This window comes from Chionomys nivalis, chromosome 19, assembly GCF_950005125.1.
Source record: "Chionomys nivalis chromosome 19, mChiNiv1.1, whole genome shotgun sequence".
NCBI classification, from domain to species: domain Eukaryota; kingdom Metazoa; phylum Chordata; class Mammalia; order Rodentia; family Cricetidae; genus Chionomys; species Chionomys nivalis.
In genome coordinates this window covers 20,808,975-20,831,372 of record NC_080104.1, presented here as the reverse complement: position 1 = coordinate 20,831,372, position 22,398 = coordinate 20,808,975, and the positions used below count along the sequence as shown (strand labels likewise).

At 39.7% G+C, this 22,398-nt stretch overlaps 1 protein-coding gene across 30 annotated transcripts in view; it reads left to right on the top strand.

Moving 5' to 3' along the window:
• The window catches only part of Rims1 (regulating synaptic membrane exocytosis 1), a 454,154-nt gene that overhangs the window by 233,876 nt on the left and 197,880 nt on the right, over positions 1-22,398 (top strand). For all 30 annotated transcript variants that reach the window (XM_057794819.1, XM_057794794.1, XM_057794818.1 and 27 more), the window contains 2 exons: positions 14,705-15,042; positions 18,688-19,526. In XM_057794819.1, coding sequence (XP_057650802.1) covers positions 14,705-15,042; positions 18,688-19,526 — 1,177 coding nt within the window. The remainder of the gene's footprint in view (positions 1-14,704; positions 15,043-18,687; positions 19,527-22,398) is intronic.

Below are 22,398 nucleotides of genomic sequence, written 5' to 3'. Positions count from 1 at the left end.
CCTGCTTCCCTCCCTTTCTATACTCTTTTTCCTCTGCTCTCTCTCGCTCTCTTCTGTCTCTCTCCATGTTTTTGCACTGTCTGTCTCTACCTCTTCATGCATAGTGATTTATATATGATGCATTATATTTTTCATGAAATCTGTTGGTAATATGATGCTCTTACACTTATGTCACTCATCAGAGACAATAGCAGTATGGAAAGGTGCAGATTCCTGGGATCCAGTCAAGGCTTAACTGGTAGAAAGGCAGAAATACACCTAATTCTAGAGCAGTGGCTCTCAACCTTCCTAATGTTACAACTGTTTTATAAAGTTCCTCATGTTGTGGTGACCCCTAACCATAAAATTATTTTCCTTGCTACTTCTTAACTGTATTTTTGCTAGCTATGAATTATACTGTAAATATCTGATATGCAGCATATCTGGTATGCAATTCCTTTGAAATAGTCCTTTGACTCCTCCAAACGAATTGCACCCTGCAGATTGAGAACTACTGGTCTAGAGGAATAAGAGGTAAGAAATGAGTTTACTTGCCCACAGGACCATAAGGTAATGAAGATACCCACACAATGGAACATAGGATGAAGTTATTGTCATAACTATCAAGGACTATAGGCAAAGAAATACCTACTTTTTCTGGCCTTGGGAATCCTGTTTTTGTTCCCTTATTTAATTTTTTAAATTTTGGTTAAACTATAATTGCATCTTCTCTTCCTTTCTCTTTCTTCCCTCAAATTTTGCCGTATCCTTCTTTCCAACCCCTTTCCATGACTCCTCACATTCATAATTTCCATAATTATAATTATTTCATTCTTGTTTTCTGTGGTTATTACTACACACACACACACAAGCACACATGCATAAACATGTCTGTTTATGTGTGTTTGTGAATATAAAACTTCAGCCTATTGTGTTCAGTTAATGTTGCTTGCATGTACATGATTTCAGGACTGACAGCTTGGTGTTAGCTAACCAATTAGTGAGTTAATCTCTGGAAAAGACTAATTCTGCCTTTCTCCATTATATCAGGTCCTGTGAGATGACTCCCATGTTAGCATGTCTATTGGTATTGTCATTCTTCAGGTCTTGTTTAGATAGTCATATGGTTGCAGTATCACAGGCATAGTCTCCTTAGTATTTCTCATCTTACACAAGAATTCCTATTCCACTGGCTCTTACAATCTTCCTGGCCCATTTTCTGTTGTGATCCCTAAGCATTAGCTATAGGAGTCACACACACACACACACACACACACACACACACACACACACACATATATTGGGCACTCCATGGTTAGTTGTTTTCAGTACTGTGATCAGTTGCTGTTTTCTGTTAGGATCTCTGCCTGCTGAGAAGAGTAGCGTCTTTGATGAGGATTAAGAGCTATTTTATCGGTTGGCATATGGATAAGTATTTAGAAAGTAGTTAGAAATTATGCTGCTTTAGTAAAGTGGTGGCAGCAGACTCTCCTCTAAGATTCATGGCTTTGCTAGTTCCAGGCATGTGGCTCAGTCTCTAGTACCAGGCTTGATTTCCTTTCTGTTGAATGAGCCTTGCATCTTAACAATACTTGGATATGTAATCATTTATGATGGTGTGTATGCCTGTACTCGGTGTTTATATTTATATGCTTGTAGTGTAAAAATACCACAATCTGTGAAACTTATGCAGCACATGTTTGTGTATCTCTATTTATAGTTTTTAAGATTGGAAAGACTATTTTTCCGTTCCAGCAGGGTTGGTTTATAGTGAAGGAGCTCTTCCTGTCTCGTAGCAGACCAACTTCCCACTATTCCCACAGGGCCTTCTTAGTCTCTGCTTGAAGATGAGTCAGGGAGTTATACATGTATATGTGGATGTAGATGTACATGAGAGAGAAAGAAAGAGAGAGAGGGAGAGAGGGGGAGAGAGAGAGAGAGAGAGAGAGAGAGAGAGAGAGAGAGAGAAGAGAGAGAAGGAGAAAAGCCCTGACATTAATTCTACTTAGAGCTTATTCCCTATAACTGCATTCAAACTAAGATACTAAACCTCTCCCTCCAATGAAATCATAGTGTAGGTTAGAATTGGGCTTTTAGAACAACACAACCCCTCCATAGCAATCTTTATATGATTTTAAAGCAATACTTTGTAATTATACTGAATTCCTGTAAATATTTTCTTAAATTCTTTAAGCATTTCTAAGTTTTTTAAATAAATTATATAACAAATTGGTACTTCAAGTACTTTGTTAGTGAATGGAAATAAAATTGATTTTATATTAAATTAGAATCTTGTTTATAACTAAAATCATTTATTAGTTGCAGTAGTGTTTCATAAATTCTTTCAAATTTCTTTTGTATAAGACAGAAAGTCCTTAATGGTTTCTTCCTATGTTCTTAGTCTTCAAAAAATTAAACTTCATTATCTTTTTTCTTCATTTTTATTAGTACACCGAGAATTTGTACAATGTATTTTGTTCATATACTCTACTTCCCCTGACTCCCCCTAGATCATCCCCAGTTCCCTACCCACCCAAATTTGTATTCTCTTTTAATTAAAATATTAAAAATTCATAAAGTGTAGTTTGTGACCCCCATGTACTCTTGGATGTGAGGCCTTCACTGAAGGGTGACCCATCCACCAGACCCTGCAGTTCCTCTATCTATCACTGTATCTACTAAAATAGTGCATTACAATGCAATGCAGCTGTTGGTTATTTATGTCTTGGGTATCAGGCTCTGAGCCTTTCGTTATTAACCGTCTTGTTAGAAGCAGCTATTGGAAACACCTTACATCATAGTTAGGACATGTTTGAAATGTGTTGCTTTTTCTATTTTGGGGAGTGTTTTTTATTATCACTAAAAGGTGTTGGATTTTGTCAAATAGTTTTCATACATGTTTCTTAAATATTTTATGTATCTGAATCCCATAAATATTTTAATGTATAATATCACATGCAATGGTCAATCTCACTTTGTTTTGGTGAATAATGATTTATGTAGCTGGATCAGTTTGCCTGGTTGGATATGGTATTGTCTCTTAATTTAATTTTGTACAAGTTTCCTTATATCATGATTTTAGTCCCAGAGTTAAGTTGACAAAATAAAAGTTCAGAAGTAGGAAAAAATTCTTCTTTTTTGGTGTAACTCAAAAGAATCATGTACCATCAGCTCCATTTACTTCTTAGATAATTTTTTTTTTTTTTTTTTTGGTTTTTTGAGACAGGGTTTCTCTGTGGTTTTGGAGCCTGTCCTGGAACTAGCTCTTGTAGACCAGGCTGGTCTCAAACTCACAGAGATCCGCCTGCCTCTGCGTCCCAAGTGCTGGGATTAAAGGCGTGCGCCACCACCGCCCGGCCTTCTTAGATAATTTTTATGAAGATTTCCTGTGAAAAATAATCTGGTTCTGGGATTTTTATTATATGGTAAGCCTTTAAATATGTGCTTAACTTCTGAATCATCGGGGCCACGGGGCCATTAAGTTACTTTATTTCCTCTGTGTCAGTACCAGAGACTTTAATTTTTTTGCAATTTCTGTTTCCTATATGCTCTTCATTTTGTTGGTAAAAGTTAATATAATTTTTTTTGTTTGTTTTGCGGCATTGTCACCTTTCTGATAGTTTCGTTTCTTTTTTCCCTTGATCATACAAGAAAGAATTCATCAGTTTTAGTAATCTCTGCAAAGAGATAATTCTAGTTTCATTGATTTTTATCTTTCGCTATCTTGATTTGTAATTTATTGTCAGTTTCCATTGTCATCTTTTTTACCCCTTTCAGTCATTTACTCTGAAATTTTTTGTAAGGGAGTAACTTATGCCATTGGTATTTGTAATTGTAATTGTTTCCAAAATTCCCTCAGTTTGCTTTTTCTTTACAGATTTTATTTCCAATTTCAGGTATTGAATAGTTTTATTTGTTTCCTTATACTGATTGTTTGTATCTTCCTGGATTTCCTTAAGAGATTTATTCATTTCCTCTTTAAGAGAGTCTATCATATTCATAAAGGCGATTTTCAGGTCTTTATCTTGTGCTTCAGCTGTCTTGGAATATTCAGGGCCTGCTGTGATAGGATAGCTGGGTTCAAGTGGAAACATATGGTCTTGACTGTTATTGTGTTTTTATGCTGGTGTCTAGGCATCTGGGTTTGGGATGACCTAAGTCCTGGGTAGTGGTTTCTGGATTTGTCTTTGTTGGGTGTGTTTTTGTTCTTTGGTTTCTGTCTCCTCTCTGGAGTTTTGGAGCCTGTCATGGGTGTGTGTTGCTTTTTTATTTTTTTCTGGCCTGCTCAGCTGGTATTTTTTCAGGGGATGCCTGCTGATGATGGAGGCTGGGATACTGGGATGAGTTGGGCAAAGGTAGGTTGGAGAAGGTGGTTTTGGTGATCCACTGGGAATGGGGTCAGAGAGGAAATGGAAGCCACAGCAGGTTTTCCTGCTACAGTGACCAGGATGAAACTGGGGACATTGGGTTTTAGAAGCATTAGGAGAGGTTTGGCTCTCCCTTCAACCTGCTTGTTGCCCTGGGAGGAGCAGCCCTTGAGTTAGCAAGGGGTGCCTGCTGGAGTTGAGGGTCTGGGTCAAAGCAACAAGTAGGAGAGTGAGATTAGGAGAGGGGTGCCTGTGGGATCCACAGGAGATGTGAACAGGAGGAAGGAAAGGCTGCAGCTGATGTTTTGTTGCAGTGCTAGTGATGAGACTGGGGGATTAGGTCTGGAGGATCAAAGATAATGAAGAAAGTTTGCGCCGGGCGGAGGTGGCGCATGCCTTTAATCCCAGCACTCGGGAGGCAGAGGCAGGCGGATCTCTGTGAGTTCGAGGCCAGCCTGGTCTACAAGAGCTAGTTCCAGGACAGGAACCAAAAAAGCTACGGAGAAACCCTGTCTCGAAAAATCAAAAAAAAGAAAGAAAGAAAGAAAGAAAGAAAGAAAGAAAGAAAGAAAGAAAGAAAGAAAGAAAGAAAGAAAGAAAGAAAGAAAGAAAAAAGAAAGAAAGTTTGCGGGCAGCCTGTCACCGTATGAAAGTTTTATATCATCAATGTACATATGAACTATTTTTCAGATATAAATAATGAAATAATTATAAACTGTATAATAACCTGAAAGTAAGAGTATTATAGGTTGACAAATATTATATACCTGGCATGATACTTATTCAGAACACCAAAATACACATGTGTGTGGTATGTTGTGTGTGTTCATGTAGAAAACATATTAGGTTGGAAGAGTTGGCAAGAACTACTGTGTGTCAAAGGGTTTTAAATCTAGGTGGAAGGAAGCAAGTTTAGAGGCTGAGGCTACAGCTTAGAACAGGACTGTGGAGCATACATGAAGCCCAGTTCAATGCCCAGTACAGGAGATAGGGAGATGATTTTAAAGTTTGTAATATCTGGAAAGGGTATTCAGGATTTATTTAATAAACAACAAAAGCCAGAAAACTCAATTAAGACACTGGCTTTAGACTTCTTGGTGGAGAAAGATGATTGTTTTTACTTTGTCAGTAGAAACATGAGGCGGTAGATAACTGGGAGAGTCATGATTTTTAGAAGTCAAAATTAAGAAAACTTGACGAATAGTTAAAGACAAAGTAAGCTAGGATAAGTCTCATATTAATGAGTTGGGTTATTGTGTGGATGGGACAGGTAATTCATTTTGTAGAAAGCATAATCATGTCTATATTGTACATTTGGAGTCTGAGGTTTCTGTCATTCAAATGGTCACATGTTATAAATGACAGCGAATGTGCTTGAGTATTTTAAATTGTGACTAAGCTAGAGGCAATGATTTTTAAGACATTGGTTTATATTGAAAGGTAATCTGTTTGAATAGCAAATATAATTAAAAGCTTAATTATACTTTATCTTATTAAATTTTTACTGTATATGCTCTATAATGCAGATATCGTGTTTGCATAGTAGGCATGGATATTATTTATTAATCAAATATTGATTCATTGTATAAATCCCCTAATGTACATTGCTTTCAAAGGGATCATGGTGAAAATGGAACGGTTTAAATTTCTCATGGAGCCTATTAGGATATAAAATGAAGTGAGAAATAATGAAATTCCCTGTGCGACATCATTTAATATGAGTGAATAATGAAGATTTTAGTCAAGGATGTGTGAAGAGGCATATAAAGGCATGGCCTGAAGAAGACATTGTCTTTGAGTTTTAGAAAGCAGCAAAAAAACTGGTCAAAGCATTCAGACACTGAAGAAGAGTTCAGTAATGGAGGAAAATGGCTAAAATTTTCCAAAATGGATTATCAGTGTTAGAAAAAAGAAAAAAAGAAATGTCATAAGGATGGCCATAGGCTTCCAGAATGTGAACAAATGAGGCATGAGAAAGTAGAGAAGGTATGAATTTAGGATACTCTGAACTTTGTCTTTAAAGGGCAGAGAAGGAAGTGACTAGAAGAACAATAGTTTGAAAAGCAATTTCCCACTGGAAAAAGTTTTGATGGTTTTGTATAGACCTCGGCTATTCATCAAGAGTAGCATAGCCATGTAGCCAACTTGACGACATGGAGAAGTGATGGAGAGAAGCTCTCATTGGGTAGAGGGATGACATCAGTGAGCGGCAGATTCCATTAATGTCAATGAGTAGGTGGGTACCTTGTATTGTAGACAAAACATAGGAGATAAGCATCGGTCTAAGTTTAAATGCTGTGAAAGTACAAACTGTCTGGTAAATAGTTCAACTTTGTGCTGTCTGTGAAAACGAGACTGAAAAAGATAACTCAAAAGGCTGGGACATATCGGGCAAAGACAATCCAAAACTAGCAGTGTCAAATCCAGTTTACAGAACCCTGACGTTTGATTTCTTCCATTTGATCTTCACCACAGCACCCAGAGGAATTCTGTTAAACCCCGAGGTCTATCAGACCGCTGCTCTGCTCCGAGTCTTAACAGTGGCTCCTCATTACTTGCTTCATCAAGGCAAAGGTCTATTGCACAGAGATTGATTCAGTTTGAAACAGCTCTGTGCCAACTGGCCTGTCACGTTAACCTGTCTCAGTTCTTCCTGCCCGCCATGGAAAATCTTGCCCAGGTCAGTTCCCTGGCTGTGTTTGTAGCCTGAGCTGCCTTTCCCGTTACATGCATAGCTTAGTCTGACTGATCAGCTTTCTCCAGTCAGTCAGTTTCAGACACAAGTCCCCGCTTCAACGGAGTGACTTTTGTCCTTTCTCTAGGCACTTGTGCCTCATATGCCTCTGTTGACCACTTTAGAAATTATGTTTGGTTCTCTCTGTCTTCCTTTAGTTTGACATAAGTTCCTGGGGAGGCTCCCCCCTCCCCATGTTCACTGCTTTGTTTTTGGTGCCAAGAATGATGGCAAGCATTTAGCTGAGACCCCAAATCATTTGTCAGAATTACAAATTAGTAGCGCATGGAGCATTTCATATCACAAAAATCATGAAGATACGTCTGTGGCCGATGTACATATGTTAAGTAACATAAACGTCAGTATTTACTATGTCTGTTGTATTTTTTTCTCATTTCTCAGAGAGATTTAAGATGCAGATTACATTTATTTATTTACTTAGTTTTGTGTATTGCGGTGGGCTCATGGCAATGGTGCAGTTGCAGAGTTGAGAGGACAAGTTGCTGAAGTCTTTTCTGCCTTGTGGGTCTTGGGTGTAACCCAGGCCATCAGGCTTGGCAGTGAGCTCCTTAGCCCACCATGCCATCTCACCAGTCCCCGTGTTAAACGAGGAAGCTGAAACACAGAGCCTCACAGTCTGTCTTCAGGAGTTCAGTGAAGAGGTTGGCATAAGGTAATCAGGTTCTGGTGTCTACCTCTGGGCTTGCTTCAGTATTGCTTCTCAAGTGTTATGATCTACATAGATTCTAAATCATGTAAATTTTAAATTACAGATCCATGAGCAGAAACACATTTAAGACATTTTCAGACATTATATAGCAATAGATGGTCTATTTAAAGCCAAGTGAAAATGATACAGACTTTTCATCTTTTTAATGTAATATAATTAGCATGATCAAATTGGTAGGTGAATAAACCTGTTTGTACCTCTATGGAACAAACTCATTGTGTCTGTATGCTACCCACATGACATGAAAAAGAATTATACTGCATAACAATTTAATAACTGTAACAATTAGTTATCAGTCATGGGAAGACAGTAAGCATCTTAGAAAAAATAACAGTACAGTTCTTCCCAAACATCAAAATCAATGCTGATCGATCCATTAGAAAATACGGAACAGCCATCTACGTGATGTGGTGAATGACACTAAAGGTGGCCTGTGAGGACAAGATGAGGAGACACAGAAGAATTCTAGTCTCAGAGAATAACAGATTGAATGTGATTCTACTTTAAATTTACTTCTCACCTTGGTCCTAACAGTTGCCATTTCAAACCTAGAGATCTTTGTGTTTTAAAATTGACTCCCTCTTTTAAAGAAATATTTTCATTTTATGTTTGCAAGTATTTTACTTTTCTTTATGTTTGTACACCATGTGTACTTAGTGACGTTGGAGGCCAGAAGAGGGTGTTGGATCCCCTGGACCTGGAGTTAAGATGTTGAGTGTTGTCCTGTGACGCTGGGGAAAACCACATCCTTTGGAAGAGCAGTCAATACTCTCAACTCCTGAGCCATTTCTCCTACCCCAAGCTCTATTCTATATAAAAGCCTTTCATCCTACCACCTTTTCCCCATACACTGAGCAACTCCTAAACATTTGTTACCACCTTCTTCTTGTGGAGCTCATGACACTGTAGCCTTATTTACTATTATTTAGATGAAATCTCACTGTGTTATTTTAAACAAGGAACATTTCCAGGATTCTAGGAAGTGGGCAAAATTAAAGTGCTGAAATTCTAAAGCCAGAATTTCTCCAAAACACTTTTGGGAAGTAAATTTGCCAAATTTTTAAAATAAAACCTTCACTATGTAGTGTTTGGAGCAAAGAACATTTAACATTTCCAAAGGGAGAACATCAACCTATGAAAATGGGGCAATAAAATAGCAGCAAATTAAAAAAAAATTTCCATGTATTGATATGTCATCACTCAATATTTCCTACTATCTCATTTAGTTTTCAACATACTGAAGTGTTGACTTTATAATTTGTCCCCAATTTATACTGTCTGAATCACAAGAAGAAGGAGAATTTGAAGAGTTCAGCAATATAAGAAAATTTAGCAACTTTGGTATATATATTTGTTTTTGAGGCAGGGTTTCTCTGTGTAGCCTGTTCTGGAACTAGCTCTTGTAGCCCAGAGTGGCCTCAAACTCACAGAAATTTGTCTTTTTCTGCTTTCTGAGTGCTAGAATTAAAGACATGTGCCACCACTGCCCGTTGCTCATATTTTCAAAATATTGGAGTGATATTTCCAAGTACTATACTAAAGTAAATCATAAAAGTTATTTGTAAGGATACATATTAGTTTTTAAAAGCCTACAAATGCATTTTTGATCAAAACCAAAAATTAAAATAGATTTCATAAGGAAAACTGTTCCATTAATATATTTCCAGATTCATTGGGGATATCTGTAAGCATACTGTGGAATGCAGTCGTCTGGGGATGAGGTAGCCTTTGTCTTCTTGAGGTGTCAACAGCTTTGATTTCCTGAAGGAGATCAGCACGAGGTTGTGCCCCTTGGTCATGGAAAAGAGAGTGGATTACAGGTCCTGCCTGTACCCATAGGTTGATAGACACTGGACGATAGGGTTGGGTTTACAAGACTATTGCCCATCGGCATGGATTCCTTGGTAGTTAAGAGTTACTGGGAGAGGAAGACATTTTCTTCAGTCTTGTAGTTGCCCATACGTTGTACATGTTCCTGTAAGTAAGCCCCTCACACACCTCCAGTAAGTAACCTCAGCTTAACTTGTTTCATTAGCTAGACTGAAGTGGAATTCTTTCTTTGTTTTAAAACTGGTGTCCTGTACAGGGTATTCCTTCCCTAGCAATAGCGTATACAGTCTGTAAACACATCATGGAATAGCAAGCATAAAGAACTTCCTACATCTGAACATGTTTATATTTCCACTGAGCATGTTGTGTGATCTATGAGATTCCTTGTCTATACTGTAAGAAGTGCTGGGATTTCTGTTGTTTAGGTAAATGTCATCTTAGTTTTAATCTGATCTATTGTTTGCCCTCGTGATTAAGTGTGAGACAAAATTTTAGAACCAAATATCAATATATAATTTCTGTTTTTTCCTCCATGTTTCTGATGCATATCATGGAGTTTCAGAAGCCACGTTACAACACAAAAATCTTTCATTCCACTTTGTAATTGATTGCTAAAGATCTAAGAATTGTTAAGTTAGCTACAACAGAGGCATTCTTTATTTTAGATTTGCTTGGATCAAATCCCAGGACACTAAACCAGGATATTATCTTGCATGGTACCATCTCTAAAAGGAGTGTGCACTTCTCTCTCCTTTCTTGCTCTTTCTCTCTGTATGTGTAAGGTTTGTTTTTTATAGTTAAGTCTTATAAGAAATCTGGTGCAGAGTTATCTGCATACCAGTTTTGAGTATTTATAACTCCAGACAAATTTAATTAATAATTGAAAATCAAAATGGAATACCTTACATGTACATGGTATGTTGTGTCTTACTACCTTGATCACTTTGTACATGGGTCTCATATTTGATATAAAATGTATGGTTCTGCTTTAATTTCGTAACTTCTATGTATCTAAGACATGCACACAAGTAATTTCTTTTTATATTAGCAATTATTTCATTATTTATGCATAATTTATAGGACCAAAAGTAGAGATTAAGCATTACTATTTTTACTAAAAATAATTACATTAGTATATTTTTATAGTTAATTTTGTTTCACATGACTGAATAATCTCATCCCACATAGAAAATTCTGAAGCAAAGTTTTTGACTTATTATGATAGAGAAAGAAATAAGACATTAGAGAAATTTTGAATAAGGAATATTTTCTGAAAGTGTTAAATATAGACAAACATCACAGACACTAAAATTTAAACAAAATAATTTTTATTGAAAATAGGTTTTTCTCTCAGACAAACATCCTGACCACAGTTTTGCTTTCATCCACCTCTCACAACTCCCAGCCCTCTGACTCCCCTGCTCCTCTGGAACCACTCTCCCTCTGTTTTCTCTTCAAGAAAGAGCAGGCCTCCCTCCAAGAGATGACATCCAAACAGCACAAATACAGTAAGACCAAGCAAAGCCCTCGTACTAAGGCCTGTTAAGGCAACCCCACAGGAGGAAAAGAATTCCAGGAGCAAGGAAGAGAGTCATAGACAAACCACTCCCACTGTTAGGAGTAACACAGAAACACCAAGCTTACTGCCAGAGGACCTGGTCCAGATGCATGCAGGTCCCATACTTGTCACTTTGGCCTCTCTGAGCCTATGTGTTCTCTGCTCAGTTGATTCAGTGGTCTGTGTTCTCTTGCCGTCCTCCCACCCCTCCCCTCTGACTCCTATAAACTCTCTTTTTTCTCTTCTGCCTCCTGATATCTGAGGGGAGGGACTCTATGGTGATGATGAAGACCTCTGCGTTAGACTCTTTCTCTGGCTGTGCATCTCTGCACCTGCTTCATCTGATACAGGGGACGCCTCTCTGATGATGACTGCATAAGGCATTGATCTATGAGTATGGCAGTATATTATTAGGATTCATTTAATTGATTTCTTCTTTCTTTTTCTTTCTTTTTTTTTTCCGTCATGAGTCATGTTCCCCCCACACACACTTTTTTTTTTTTTCTACACTAGGAATCTGAACTATCTAGTCTCCCATCCCAGGCAGCATAGGACTTGTGCTCCCTCTCTTGGTGGGAGTCTCAAGTTAAACATTGGTTGGCCACTCCCACAAGTCTTGTGTCACCATTGTCCGGGTGCAATTGGCAGGCAGGAGAGATTGTAGGGGAATAGTTTTGTGGCTGGGATATTGTCCAGGATTTTCGTTTCATATCCTAAGGAGTACCTTCTCGTGTCATAGAGACTATAAGGCAGAGGTTTAGGCTCCATACTGGCATCAGTTAGAACTCTCTACATTCAACAAGCTGAGGTGGATGTTGTCCTGCAAACGGGCCTTCTGTCAGTTTTCAGAGAATGACTTTCTGTCCTAGCATCAAGCTGGGCTGTTTAGGAATCTCCGTGGGACCCTCTGGGCAAACAACCCAACTGAATGCAACCAGGTCCTACAACTGGAAGCCTTTCTTGGCTATAAAAGATGACCAGACCAAATTTCATACCTTCCTTTACTATAAGTCCCCACTAAGGTCACCCTAGTGATTCCAGGAAGTTCATACTGCCCTAGGTTTCCACACATACCCCCAAGGTTCCACAAGTCCAGCTGTCTCTCCAAACTATTTCACCCTCTCTCTCTCCTATATGTGTGATCCTTCCCTCTCAATTCCCTACCCACCCCACAGTCCACCAGGGGTGTTTATTCGATTTTCCCTCCCCAGGGGGGTTCAAGCACCCCCTCTTTATCTAACCTCTTTGGGTCTGTGGATTGTATAGCTTCATTATCAATTATCTAACAGCTAATACCCACTTATAAGAGACTACATACTATATTTGTCTTTCTGGGTCTGGGGTATCATCTAAACTATGGATATTACTTGCCCAGCAATTATGACATATTTATCATTAGAAACTAAGTTAACTTAAATGGGATATAAAACCTAATTTAAATAAATATTTTATTGTTCAACATATTTCCAAAATCTGAACTCTCCCCAAATCTGTCAATAGCCTTTTATTGACCCGTTTTTAATGCTTAAAATCAAACAACACAAAGAAAACTGTAATAGCATTCCCAGAAATTATCCAGGAAAAATAATCCTTTCTATTGGCATGCTACTTTCTTTCCTTTGTGCCATTTTATTTAACTGAAGGCCATTTTGTAAGCTCTGTAATAATTGTCAAAAAATGATTTTGAATGAAGTGTGTATTTGTCTCCTAACATGGTTTTATTTTGTAGAAAATGGCTCTCTCTTAGTGACTGCTGATGAACTGCTGTTTGCAAGTTTAAGATTCTCTCACCTAGTATTTACTTAGGTGCTGTAAAATGAGAAAGGTTCCTATCAGTCTTCGTGAATCACATGATTTCAGGTCTTATTGCTGTCTCTTCAGCTCAAATGGCAGTAAACGAGCACCTCACTCTCCCATCCTGCGAGCTAGGTAGCAGGAGGCAGAAATTGTCATGGGAGTTCTGGTTCTGGGGTGTATTCCTTATTATGTTATGCTCGATACATTCATAGAATCAGGCCTGAGCATCTTTATTTGTGAGGTTTAAAGAGATGAGGATACAGGGTGCCACTCACAACCACCTGGCTTACCTTTTAAATTGAGGCTGCAATGTGTCCTAACTATTTTGGTCCATGCTTATGCAGTAAGTTGTTCATCCAGTTTTATATCATGTATTCAGAATGATGGTTCCTAGAAACACCATCATCTGTCTTTGTCCTTAGTGCTAGCCATTGCTCACAGTCTTCATTATTTTTGTTAGGATTGGTCTTTGTGACTGTATTAGTTTTAAATGTCATTATAAATAGCAAATTAAATGCTTATCTTAAGTGATAGTTTAGCATTTATCAATGTAAGAGACTGGTATCAGCTCAAGATCCCGAGAGCAAGTTCTTAGCACAGAGGAGATTTATTTGCTCCACAGAGACAAAGGGTGGGGAATAAAGACAAAGACAGGAGATAGAAGATGAGGAAGAAGGGAAAGGGAACGGGGAAAAGGTATTTGTCTCAGAGGGTGACAAAGGATAAGGAGGAGAGAGAGGACATTTCCCTTAGGCAGATGGCGGTTTATAAAGGTAAAAAGAGAAACTCCGTGTTAGAATGAGGTGTTTAATTTTAATTGGGAATGTTAATTAGGTGAGCTGAAGGGGGTTTTCAATTGCTGGACTTTAATACTTAGATAGCTCAACCTTGGTAGTAAGCCCCGGAGGAGAAAGTGGCCAAATAAGGAAATAGATCTTGGTATCTAGCTTTAGTAGTGTAATTTAACTGTTTTAAACAGGCAGAGGGAATATGGGAAGGGCCAGGTCTGCTGGAGCCATGCTGTCCTGCTTGGACTGGCCAGATTCCCTTCAATCAACATGTATGTTAGTCAATGTTCTTTAAGAAACACTGTTGTCACATTTTAATAACCGCAGTCTCAGATGCGTTGCCGCAGCAAATACGTACAGGAATACCACATATACCATAAAGCAAACTTGAGGTTAACACATAGTTGAGAAACCGAAGGAAATACACATATTTTCATTTTGTTTTGTTCTGCACTTTTTTCCATATTAAATAGCTTTCATGAGTGATTTTAATAATAGATTTAATTCAGAAGAGAGATATCTATAAAATCCTTTGAGATACCATTGTCGGTGCATGGAAGTATTGATGTTAGAGCTCTTTACAATAATTTCTGATCAATTATCTGTCTCACATAGAGCACTTATGCTAACAGATATTTTAATGAAACATCATAATCAATTATACAAAATATGACAGGCACATGGTGAAATGAAACAGAATCATTAGACTAAAATGAGAAGAAAATTCTGCCCTAATTGCTCAGAGGTGCTCTTCAAGCCCTGGCATTGATATACTTGACTGTGTATTGTATAAAAAATTATGAGGAATGTTCAAGGGTACATAGAAAGATGAAGACATTCTTAATATGACTTTTAATAAAGTATTTGTAAATAATGTGGGAAGTTTTTTTTTTTATATTGCTCTTTCTCTCCTTCAAATAGGTTATGTGGGTATGCAATTTATGTCGAAAGCAGCAAGAGATCTTAACCAAATCTGGAGCATGGTTCTTTGGAAGTGGCCCTCAGCAGCCCAGTCAGGACGGGACTCTGAGTGACACAGCTACAGGTGCTGGATCTGAGGTGCCGAGAGAAAAGAAAGCGAGACTCCAAGAGCGATCAAGGTCTCAGACACCTTTGAGTACGGCAGCTGCCTCGTCCCAGGACACTGCCTCCCCTGGTGCACATGTGGACAGGAGTAAAGGGGCGGAGCCCTCACAGCAAGCCGTGGGACCTGACCAGAAGCAGACGTCAAGGTCTAGAAGTGAGCCACCAAGGGAAAGGTAATAATTCAGTAACACTCTAAGCAAAACTTGAGGGCTGCCAGAAAGCACACCTGTTACCAAGACCCCGGCATGTATTAGGAGGCATATGTGGAAGGATTTCTTCTTAGGCCCCATAGACAAGGCAGCAACAGGACTGAGATTTCTGTCTACATCTAGAATATGTCATACTATAAGAGACCTCTTTTGAGAAGCTTGTCTTTCATATCTTGCACAGATGCCAGTGAAAGACATGTCAATTATTTGAGTTATAAACCTCCAACTTTGAGCTGAGAAAAGCCTTTAGAAACACTGTTTATTATAGGTTTAGCATGTTGGCAAAAAGTGTACTCTTGAAGCATATGAGGCATGGCCCGACCTACTGAAAGTCATGGTGGGACATCAGAGATTCCTTCTCTGAGGATACTTTAAGCTGCACTATAAAAGTAGTGAGGAATTTATGAAGTAAAGTTAAGGACGATGCAGTGGGTATCTGCCCAGGCATGTGGTCTGAAGGAAAGGTATCTGCTTGAGGGGTTTCTAAAGGATATCACTGGCTAGAGTACAGGTAGCCAAGGAAGATAGAAGAGAGGAAGCTGGCAAGGTTGTAAGCAAAGGGGTTAGCTATCATGTACTTTTATCCAGGCATAATGGGAAGCTGTCAAAGATATAAGCAAGGGATAATATGATCAGATAACATACATCAAATGTTTCACTATCCGTCCATTGAACTGAGTTGATGCTGTCCACTAGAAAACACAGATGTCAAAATGGTGCTCCCATTGTGTGAGCCCAGACTGGTTGGACCCGACTAGGCTTGTTCCTGTAACTCTTATTTATGCCACTAGGTAAGGATCAATGACTTCAAAGTAAAGTGTGTCTGGATCACAGTCCTGATTCTGCCATAATAGGCAGTGATAGCACACTTTGCAGGGGTGTGCCAAGTATTAGCGGCCAACACAAGGTCCCAAGACTCCATGTGGTGCCTACCTGACTAAATATGGCTGTGATTTCAGCCAGCACTCATGAAACAATCACTATAATTAAATTCAGTGCTAGGAACAAGAGGGAGCAGAGATGATGAAGACATATCCCATTTCTCACAATATGGGCAAATAATATCCCAGGGAAGATAGACACCTAGGCAACTAGTCAAGATGTTAATTGATTGATCAATGCTAGAATATATGTATAGTACTTTAGAAGCTCTAGAAACAAAAGAAATGGCTTTAAGTTGATCTTTATAAGATTCCAGGAAATAGACAATACTAGGGGAGAGTGTGTATGCAGATCTTTTTTGAAAGAAGATAGGAAGGGCATCAGAAGTATTGTAGTGACAATAGAAAGCTCACTTGGTGGTAAAATGTAATGAGTTAAAAAACAAAAATATTAAAGATGAATCTTGGGAATGGTCAGCAGATGGTACCTTTAAATATGACAAAGATGGTAGAGCTGTTGTTAGTAAAGAAAAAATAATGAAGTTTATTTTTTTATGGTGAAAACCTAAATAAAATCCCAAGGAGTGCAGAGGCATGACCACTGGGAAGATAAAGCGAGAATACTGGGAAATACAGCATGAACACCGAGAAGAGCAGTGGTCTCTAAATAGATAATGAAGACTTGTGTGCTTAATCAGAAGATAGCCAGGTGACAGTTAGGACTCAGGTGACAGTGTGGATTTGGGCAGCCATGGAAAACAGATTGAAAGGATGACTAGTACCTTGATCGAAAGGATGACTTGTTCCTTGATCAACAGGATAACTAGTTGCTTAGGTTGAGAGGATGACTAGTTCCTTCATTGAAAGGATGACTAGTTGCTTAGGGTGAAAGGATGACTAGTTCCTTGATCAAAAGGATAACTAGTTCCTTGATTGAAAGGATGACTAGTTGCTTAGGTTAAGCGATGACTAGTTTTCTGTTACTGAAAATTACTTGACCATATTTTGAGCATTAATCAGGAGCTAGTGGAAACAGAACAATCAAGTTAGTAATAAGAAAAAAAGTATCATTAGTTGAGCCCAAAACACAGAATGGAGAATCCTACCATTTGCATGATAGCCAACCTCACTTAAAGCACTCTCACTGATGAGTCTCCTTTAATCACATCATGAACTCTGCATGGTAACTAACTGTTACAGCATCTCCAAAAGAGTAAACTGTTTTGACATAAACTTTTACCAAGTGCATGGAAATGTTAGAAACCAATGAACTATTTGTAAACAATACAGTCATGGCATCTTTGAAAATTGTACGTACTAACGCTTCTATTGCAAAACTGCAACCCCACACTTTAAGGTCCACTTTCAGGTTCATGCCCTCTTCGTTTTATAGTGCCATGGCGATATAAATACCTCGAGCAGAACTCACCACGCTTCTTTCCCCTTCTGTCCTCAATAGTCTCTCCTTACCTATCCCAATCCCACAATGTATCTTAGCAACTACACTTTGCTATTCCACCACAGAAATAACTAGCTTTCCCATTTTCATACACACACACACATAGGTGCATACACAGATACACTTTTTTTTTTTTAATTGTGAGCAAATGCTGCTGCCCTAACCAGATCCCCCATAGTCCTTAGAATTCCAAAGCAAGTCTGGGTAGTCTCCACTTTAACTGCACATTAGAATTAGCACAGAAGGCTTAGCTAGGGCAAAAGTGTTTTCCAGCCACTTCTGGAATAACATCAGAGACATCCCGGACCAGGTGCTTTGTATGGAGGAATACTGAAGAGGCATTGGAGTAATATTCTTTTACAGGATTAAAAGACCCGCCAACCCCCTTTCCTTTAATTTTATCTTTGCCTGCAAGAAAAATAAAACATATAAGGAGTGAAAACCTTAAAAATAGTTTCTTCTTTGGGACTTTTGTTCTTTTGAAATAAAAACGAGTGAAAGAAGAGAGAATGAAGGGCTTTAAACATAGCAGTATGTCTGAGCTAAGGATGCTCAGCTTTAGAGTGCCCACCTGGCATGTGCAGGTCCTTGGCGTGACGTTCTAGTGCTGTAAGAAACAAACAAGTAAATAAATATCAGTATTTCTCTTAATGATAGCTGAAAAAGTTAAAATATAAGCTATAACTCAGCCATTGTTTTCTGGTTAAGGCTGTGATATATAAAAAAAAAAGGCTTGGGTATCTACAATCAAGTCAAATGAATTTGCCCTGTTATCAGAGTGCTACCTGATTGGATTTCTGAAATAAGCATATTTGTAATTATGAAAGTTTCATTAATTAGTCAAGAATTGTTAAGTACGCAATGCTCATATATGCGTGTGTGGAAAACGCATTTGATCTTGCAGCGATGTATACTTATCTTTAGGTCTTATGTTATTATTGTCCATATTATTTCTATCTGCATCATTTTAAGTCACAAGGGAATGTAAAGCATAAAAATGTGCTTATTGAATTAATACTCATGATTTTTTTTTATTTAAATGCAACTTTAAAGGTGAAAATAAGCTTTTGATCCTAAAGTCATGCAAAGGGTTCATATTTAAAGTGTAATCAGTACATAAATTTAACGCCGTTCTTTACTTCAAATTTTAATTAGACACAGGATTCTAACTAATCATAGGAAATAATCTATTTAAGCCTGAATGCTGAGACAAAGAAGTTTCTAGGTTGTGCTGTTTAAATTTTATCAACTATTCTTTGCACATCACAGGAAGAAGGCTCCAGGGCTTTCGGAGCAGAATGGCAAGGGAGGCCTGAAGAGCGAGCGCAAACGCGTGCCTAAGTCCGCGGTGCAGCCTGGGGAGGGGACCGCGGAAGAGCGGGAGCGGAAGGAAAGGCGGGAAACCCGCAGGCTGGAGAAAGGACGCTCCCAGGACTACCCGGACCGGCCAGAGAAACGAGAGGATGGCAGGGCGGCGGAGGACGAGAAGCAGAGGAAAGAGGAGGAGTACCAAACCAGGTACCGCAGCGACCCGAACCTGGCGCGCTACCCCGTGAAGCCGCCTCCCGAGGAGCAGCAGATGCGCATGCACGCCCGGGTGTCCCGCGCGAGGCACGAGCGGCGCCACAGCGACGTGGCACTCCCGCACACCGAGGCTGCAGCCGCGCCGGCCGAGGCCACGGCGGGCAAGCGCGCGCCAGCCGCCACCAGGGCCTCTCCGCCCGAGTCCCCCCGCGCGCGCGCGCCTGCCGCCCAGCCTCCCGCCGAGCACGGCCCGCTGGCTCCACGGCCAGTCCCGGGTCCCGCAGAGCCGCCCGAGCCGCGCGTCCCCGAGCCGCTCCGTAAGCAGGGCCGCCTGGACCCGGGCTCGGCCGTGCTCCTGCGCAAGGCCAAGCGCGAGAAGGCAGAGAGCATGCTGCGGAACGACTCGCTGAGCTCCGACCAGTCCGAGTCCGTGAGACCGTCCCCGCCCAAGCCGCACCGGCCCAAGCGGGGAGGCAAAAGGCGACAGATGTCGGTGAGCAGCTCGGAGGAAGAGGGCGTGTCCACACCGGAGTACACCAGCTGCGAGGACGTGGAGCTGGAGAGCGAGAGCGTGAGCGAGAAAGGTGAGCGCGGCTCAGAGGTGAAGATGCGCGCGGGTGCCTGGCGCGGAGATGCTGGGGCTGGGGTAGCATTGTGCCTGGCGCACCTGCGCCTGAGAGAGGCGCTGGGATGCCCGCCGCGGAGATGCTGCCCTCCTAGGTTCCTGTGTACCAGGCGCACATGAGCCTTCATCCGCCTTCAGGCAAGTCTGTGATGGGCGCTTAAAGGCGCGTGGCCCAGGGTGGATGCATGCCTAATGGCTTTAGAGGTCCACCTGCTGAGGTCACAGTCAAGTGAAGGTGTTTGGGTTCCTAATTTAGAGGTGGAAACATAGAGCACTCTCAGGTAGAGACACAGGCAGTGAAAGGTTGTACTTGTTTTTCTTGCCTTTAATAAAACCCTACTGCCAGCTCCAGTTTTGAATGAGGAGAGTTTCTTATTGATTTTGTTTCCTGTTATTCAGGTAACTAAGAGTGCAGTTTTATGTTTTGAAGCCATTATTTGGGGCTGCATTTGTTTATGGGGGAGAACTTATTTTCTAGAGAACTAAACTGCGTGTATAAACGAGTGTCTATGCCGTTAAAAAAAAGTTCATTTGTGCATATTCCATCCCTAAAGGTAAAGATTTTCCTATTTCAAATTGATTCTTCTCAAAATTTGTAAATAAATTCTCAATGATCTAGTTTGAGGTCTTACAGATTATGTTGCATAGTAACTTTGAGGCTTAAAGTTCACATTGCAAAGTAACTGAGACAGTATGACAGGCTTTTCTCTCTAGAGCGGTATTTAACAGTCTATTTAGGCTTAAGTTAACTGAAGTTAAATAAATGTAACAGTTCTGTTCCTTAATCTCACCAGCCACATTTCAAGTGCTCACACACACACACACACACACACACACACACACACACACACAATCTATTTAAAAGATGCTGTTCTAGGAAGTGCTTCAATTTAAAATTAAAATTACATGCCTCTCTTGGAGGGTATTCACATTTTGATGCTGTTCATTCAGATAAAGCTGACTGAAATTCTAACTTTGGTGGTGACACCTTTTTTCTGGTAGTTCTGTTTGGGGTTTCTGTGTGTCCGTTAATATGTTTGTATTTGGGTTGGGCTATTCTATGTACCCCCCCCTTAATTTATAACTTCTAGTACATGCTATAATATATTCTAAACATAATCAATTTTATTTAAAGAATAAGCTTGTTTTTTCATCGTCTGACTACTCCCCTTGGATGACATCTCTTAGTGTCCACACAATGTAGAACTCTCGACAGGAACAGTTAATAAACTTCATTTTCTCATTAGTATTACTACAAACCAACTTGGATAGTTGTCTTTGGGATTCGTGTCTAAGTTAAATTTGTCTCTTTTAGCTTGCATTCACATGGCATCTCTTTGTAAGGTGCATACTGACTGCAAACTTTTACTGTCAGCTGATGAACAGAATGGTAACTGCTTTTGAGTTCCTTCTGAAGGAGTATAGTAGGAATTAACTACATAAACACTGTTTGATAGGTGTGTTGATAACTACTGATGGAGGGGTAGACATGTATAATTTCCTTAAAGGAAATAATCTGTTTCATCTCTAATCAGTTTATGCTACATATTAGGATGGGTGTGGACTCTGGTAATCACCCCCCACATTACCTACAATAGAAAAAAATGATTTAAGGAAACCCGACGAGATGCATGGACAATCAGATGCCAGGCATGGTTTGATGTGTGGAGTTTGTTACCTCTACAGGCAGCCTTCCCTGGGAGTTCATTTACCTCTTGGAACAGACATAACCTCACAAGCCAGAGTGCAAGCATCTACAGGAACATTATAAATCCATACTTTTTAATTTGTACTCAATCTCATTTTCAAGTGAATTTTTTTAAAATTCCCCAGCCCCTAAATTCTACTCTGATATTGTAATCTTAAATTAATCGTTACAAAATGAAATTGTTAAGTGCATTCTAAGTAACCTCTTAGTAGTACAGCATAGATATTTTCTTGCTCAGACTTTATTTACAAGTGCTACCATACCCCACAATTCCCTAAGGACCGTCTCGGCAGCCATGACAGCCTGACCTATCCTGTGACACTGCACAAATTACCTAACCTTCACGTGCCTTCATCTTACTGGCATGAGTGTCTAACTTGTAGGGTTGCTGAATGAAAGATGATGCATATGTATCAAAACCAGATGTTAAATTAACATTCTTCCTGTCTTGATTTCTTCCTGTGGTGTCAGCCCTACAGACATCTGTGTCAGGTTTTTTATTTTTATTTTTTATTTTTTTTTTGTCACAGTGACAAATACCTGAGATAAGCAACTTGAAAGCCCAAAGATTAATTTTGGTTCTTAGTTTCAGAAATATTCTCTATGGCTGGCTGGCTAAGTTGTTTGTGTCTGCAGTATGTAGAGCACCAGTCTGAGGGAGATGTCACAGAACTGCCCACCCCATGGTGGCAAGAAACAGAGCAATAGGAAGGTGTCGGTATCAAGGGACATTTTTGCAAGGCATGTCTCCAGTGACCTGTTTCCTCCCAACTAGAACCTACCTCTTGATCTAATTTATATCACATTTCAGCAATAATTTTGAATTTCAAATCTATGAGAATAGTAGTTAATAGAGGCATTTTCCTCATGATCCAGTACTTCCCCAAAGCTCTTTCCTGACACTGTTGAAGTTAGAACCAGACTTTAAACAAGCCTCAGATGGGTACGATGGCTCCTGTCTGTCATCTCAACCTGTTCAAGAAGCTGAGGTAGGAGAATTGCCACAAATATGATGACGACGTGGGCGACATAGTGAAGAACAACGTGCAAAAGGCTCAGGCCTTTTGGAGGGGAGATTCATAGGCAAACTGTAACAGTATCTAAAGTTGTAGTGACTGTGGCA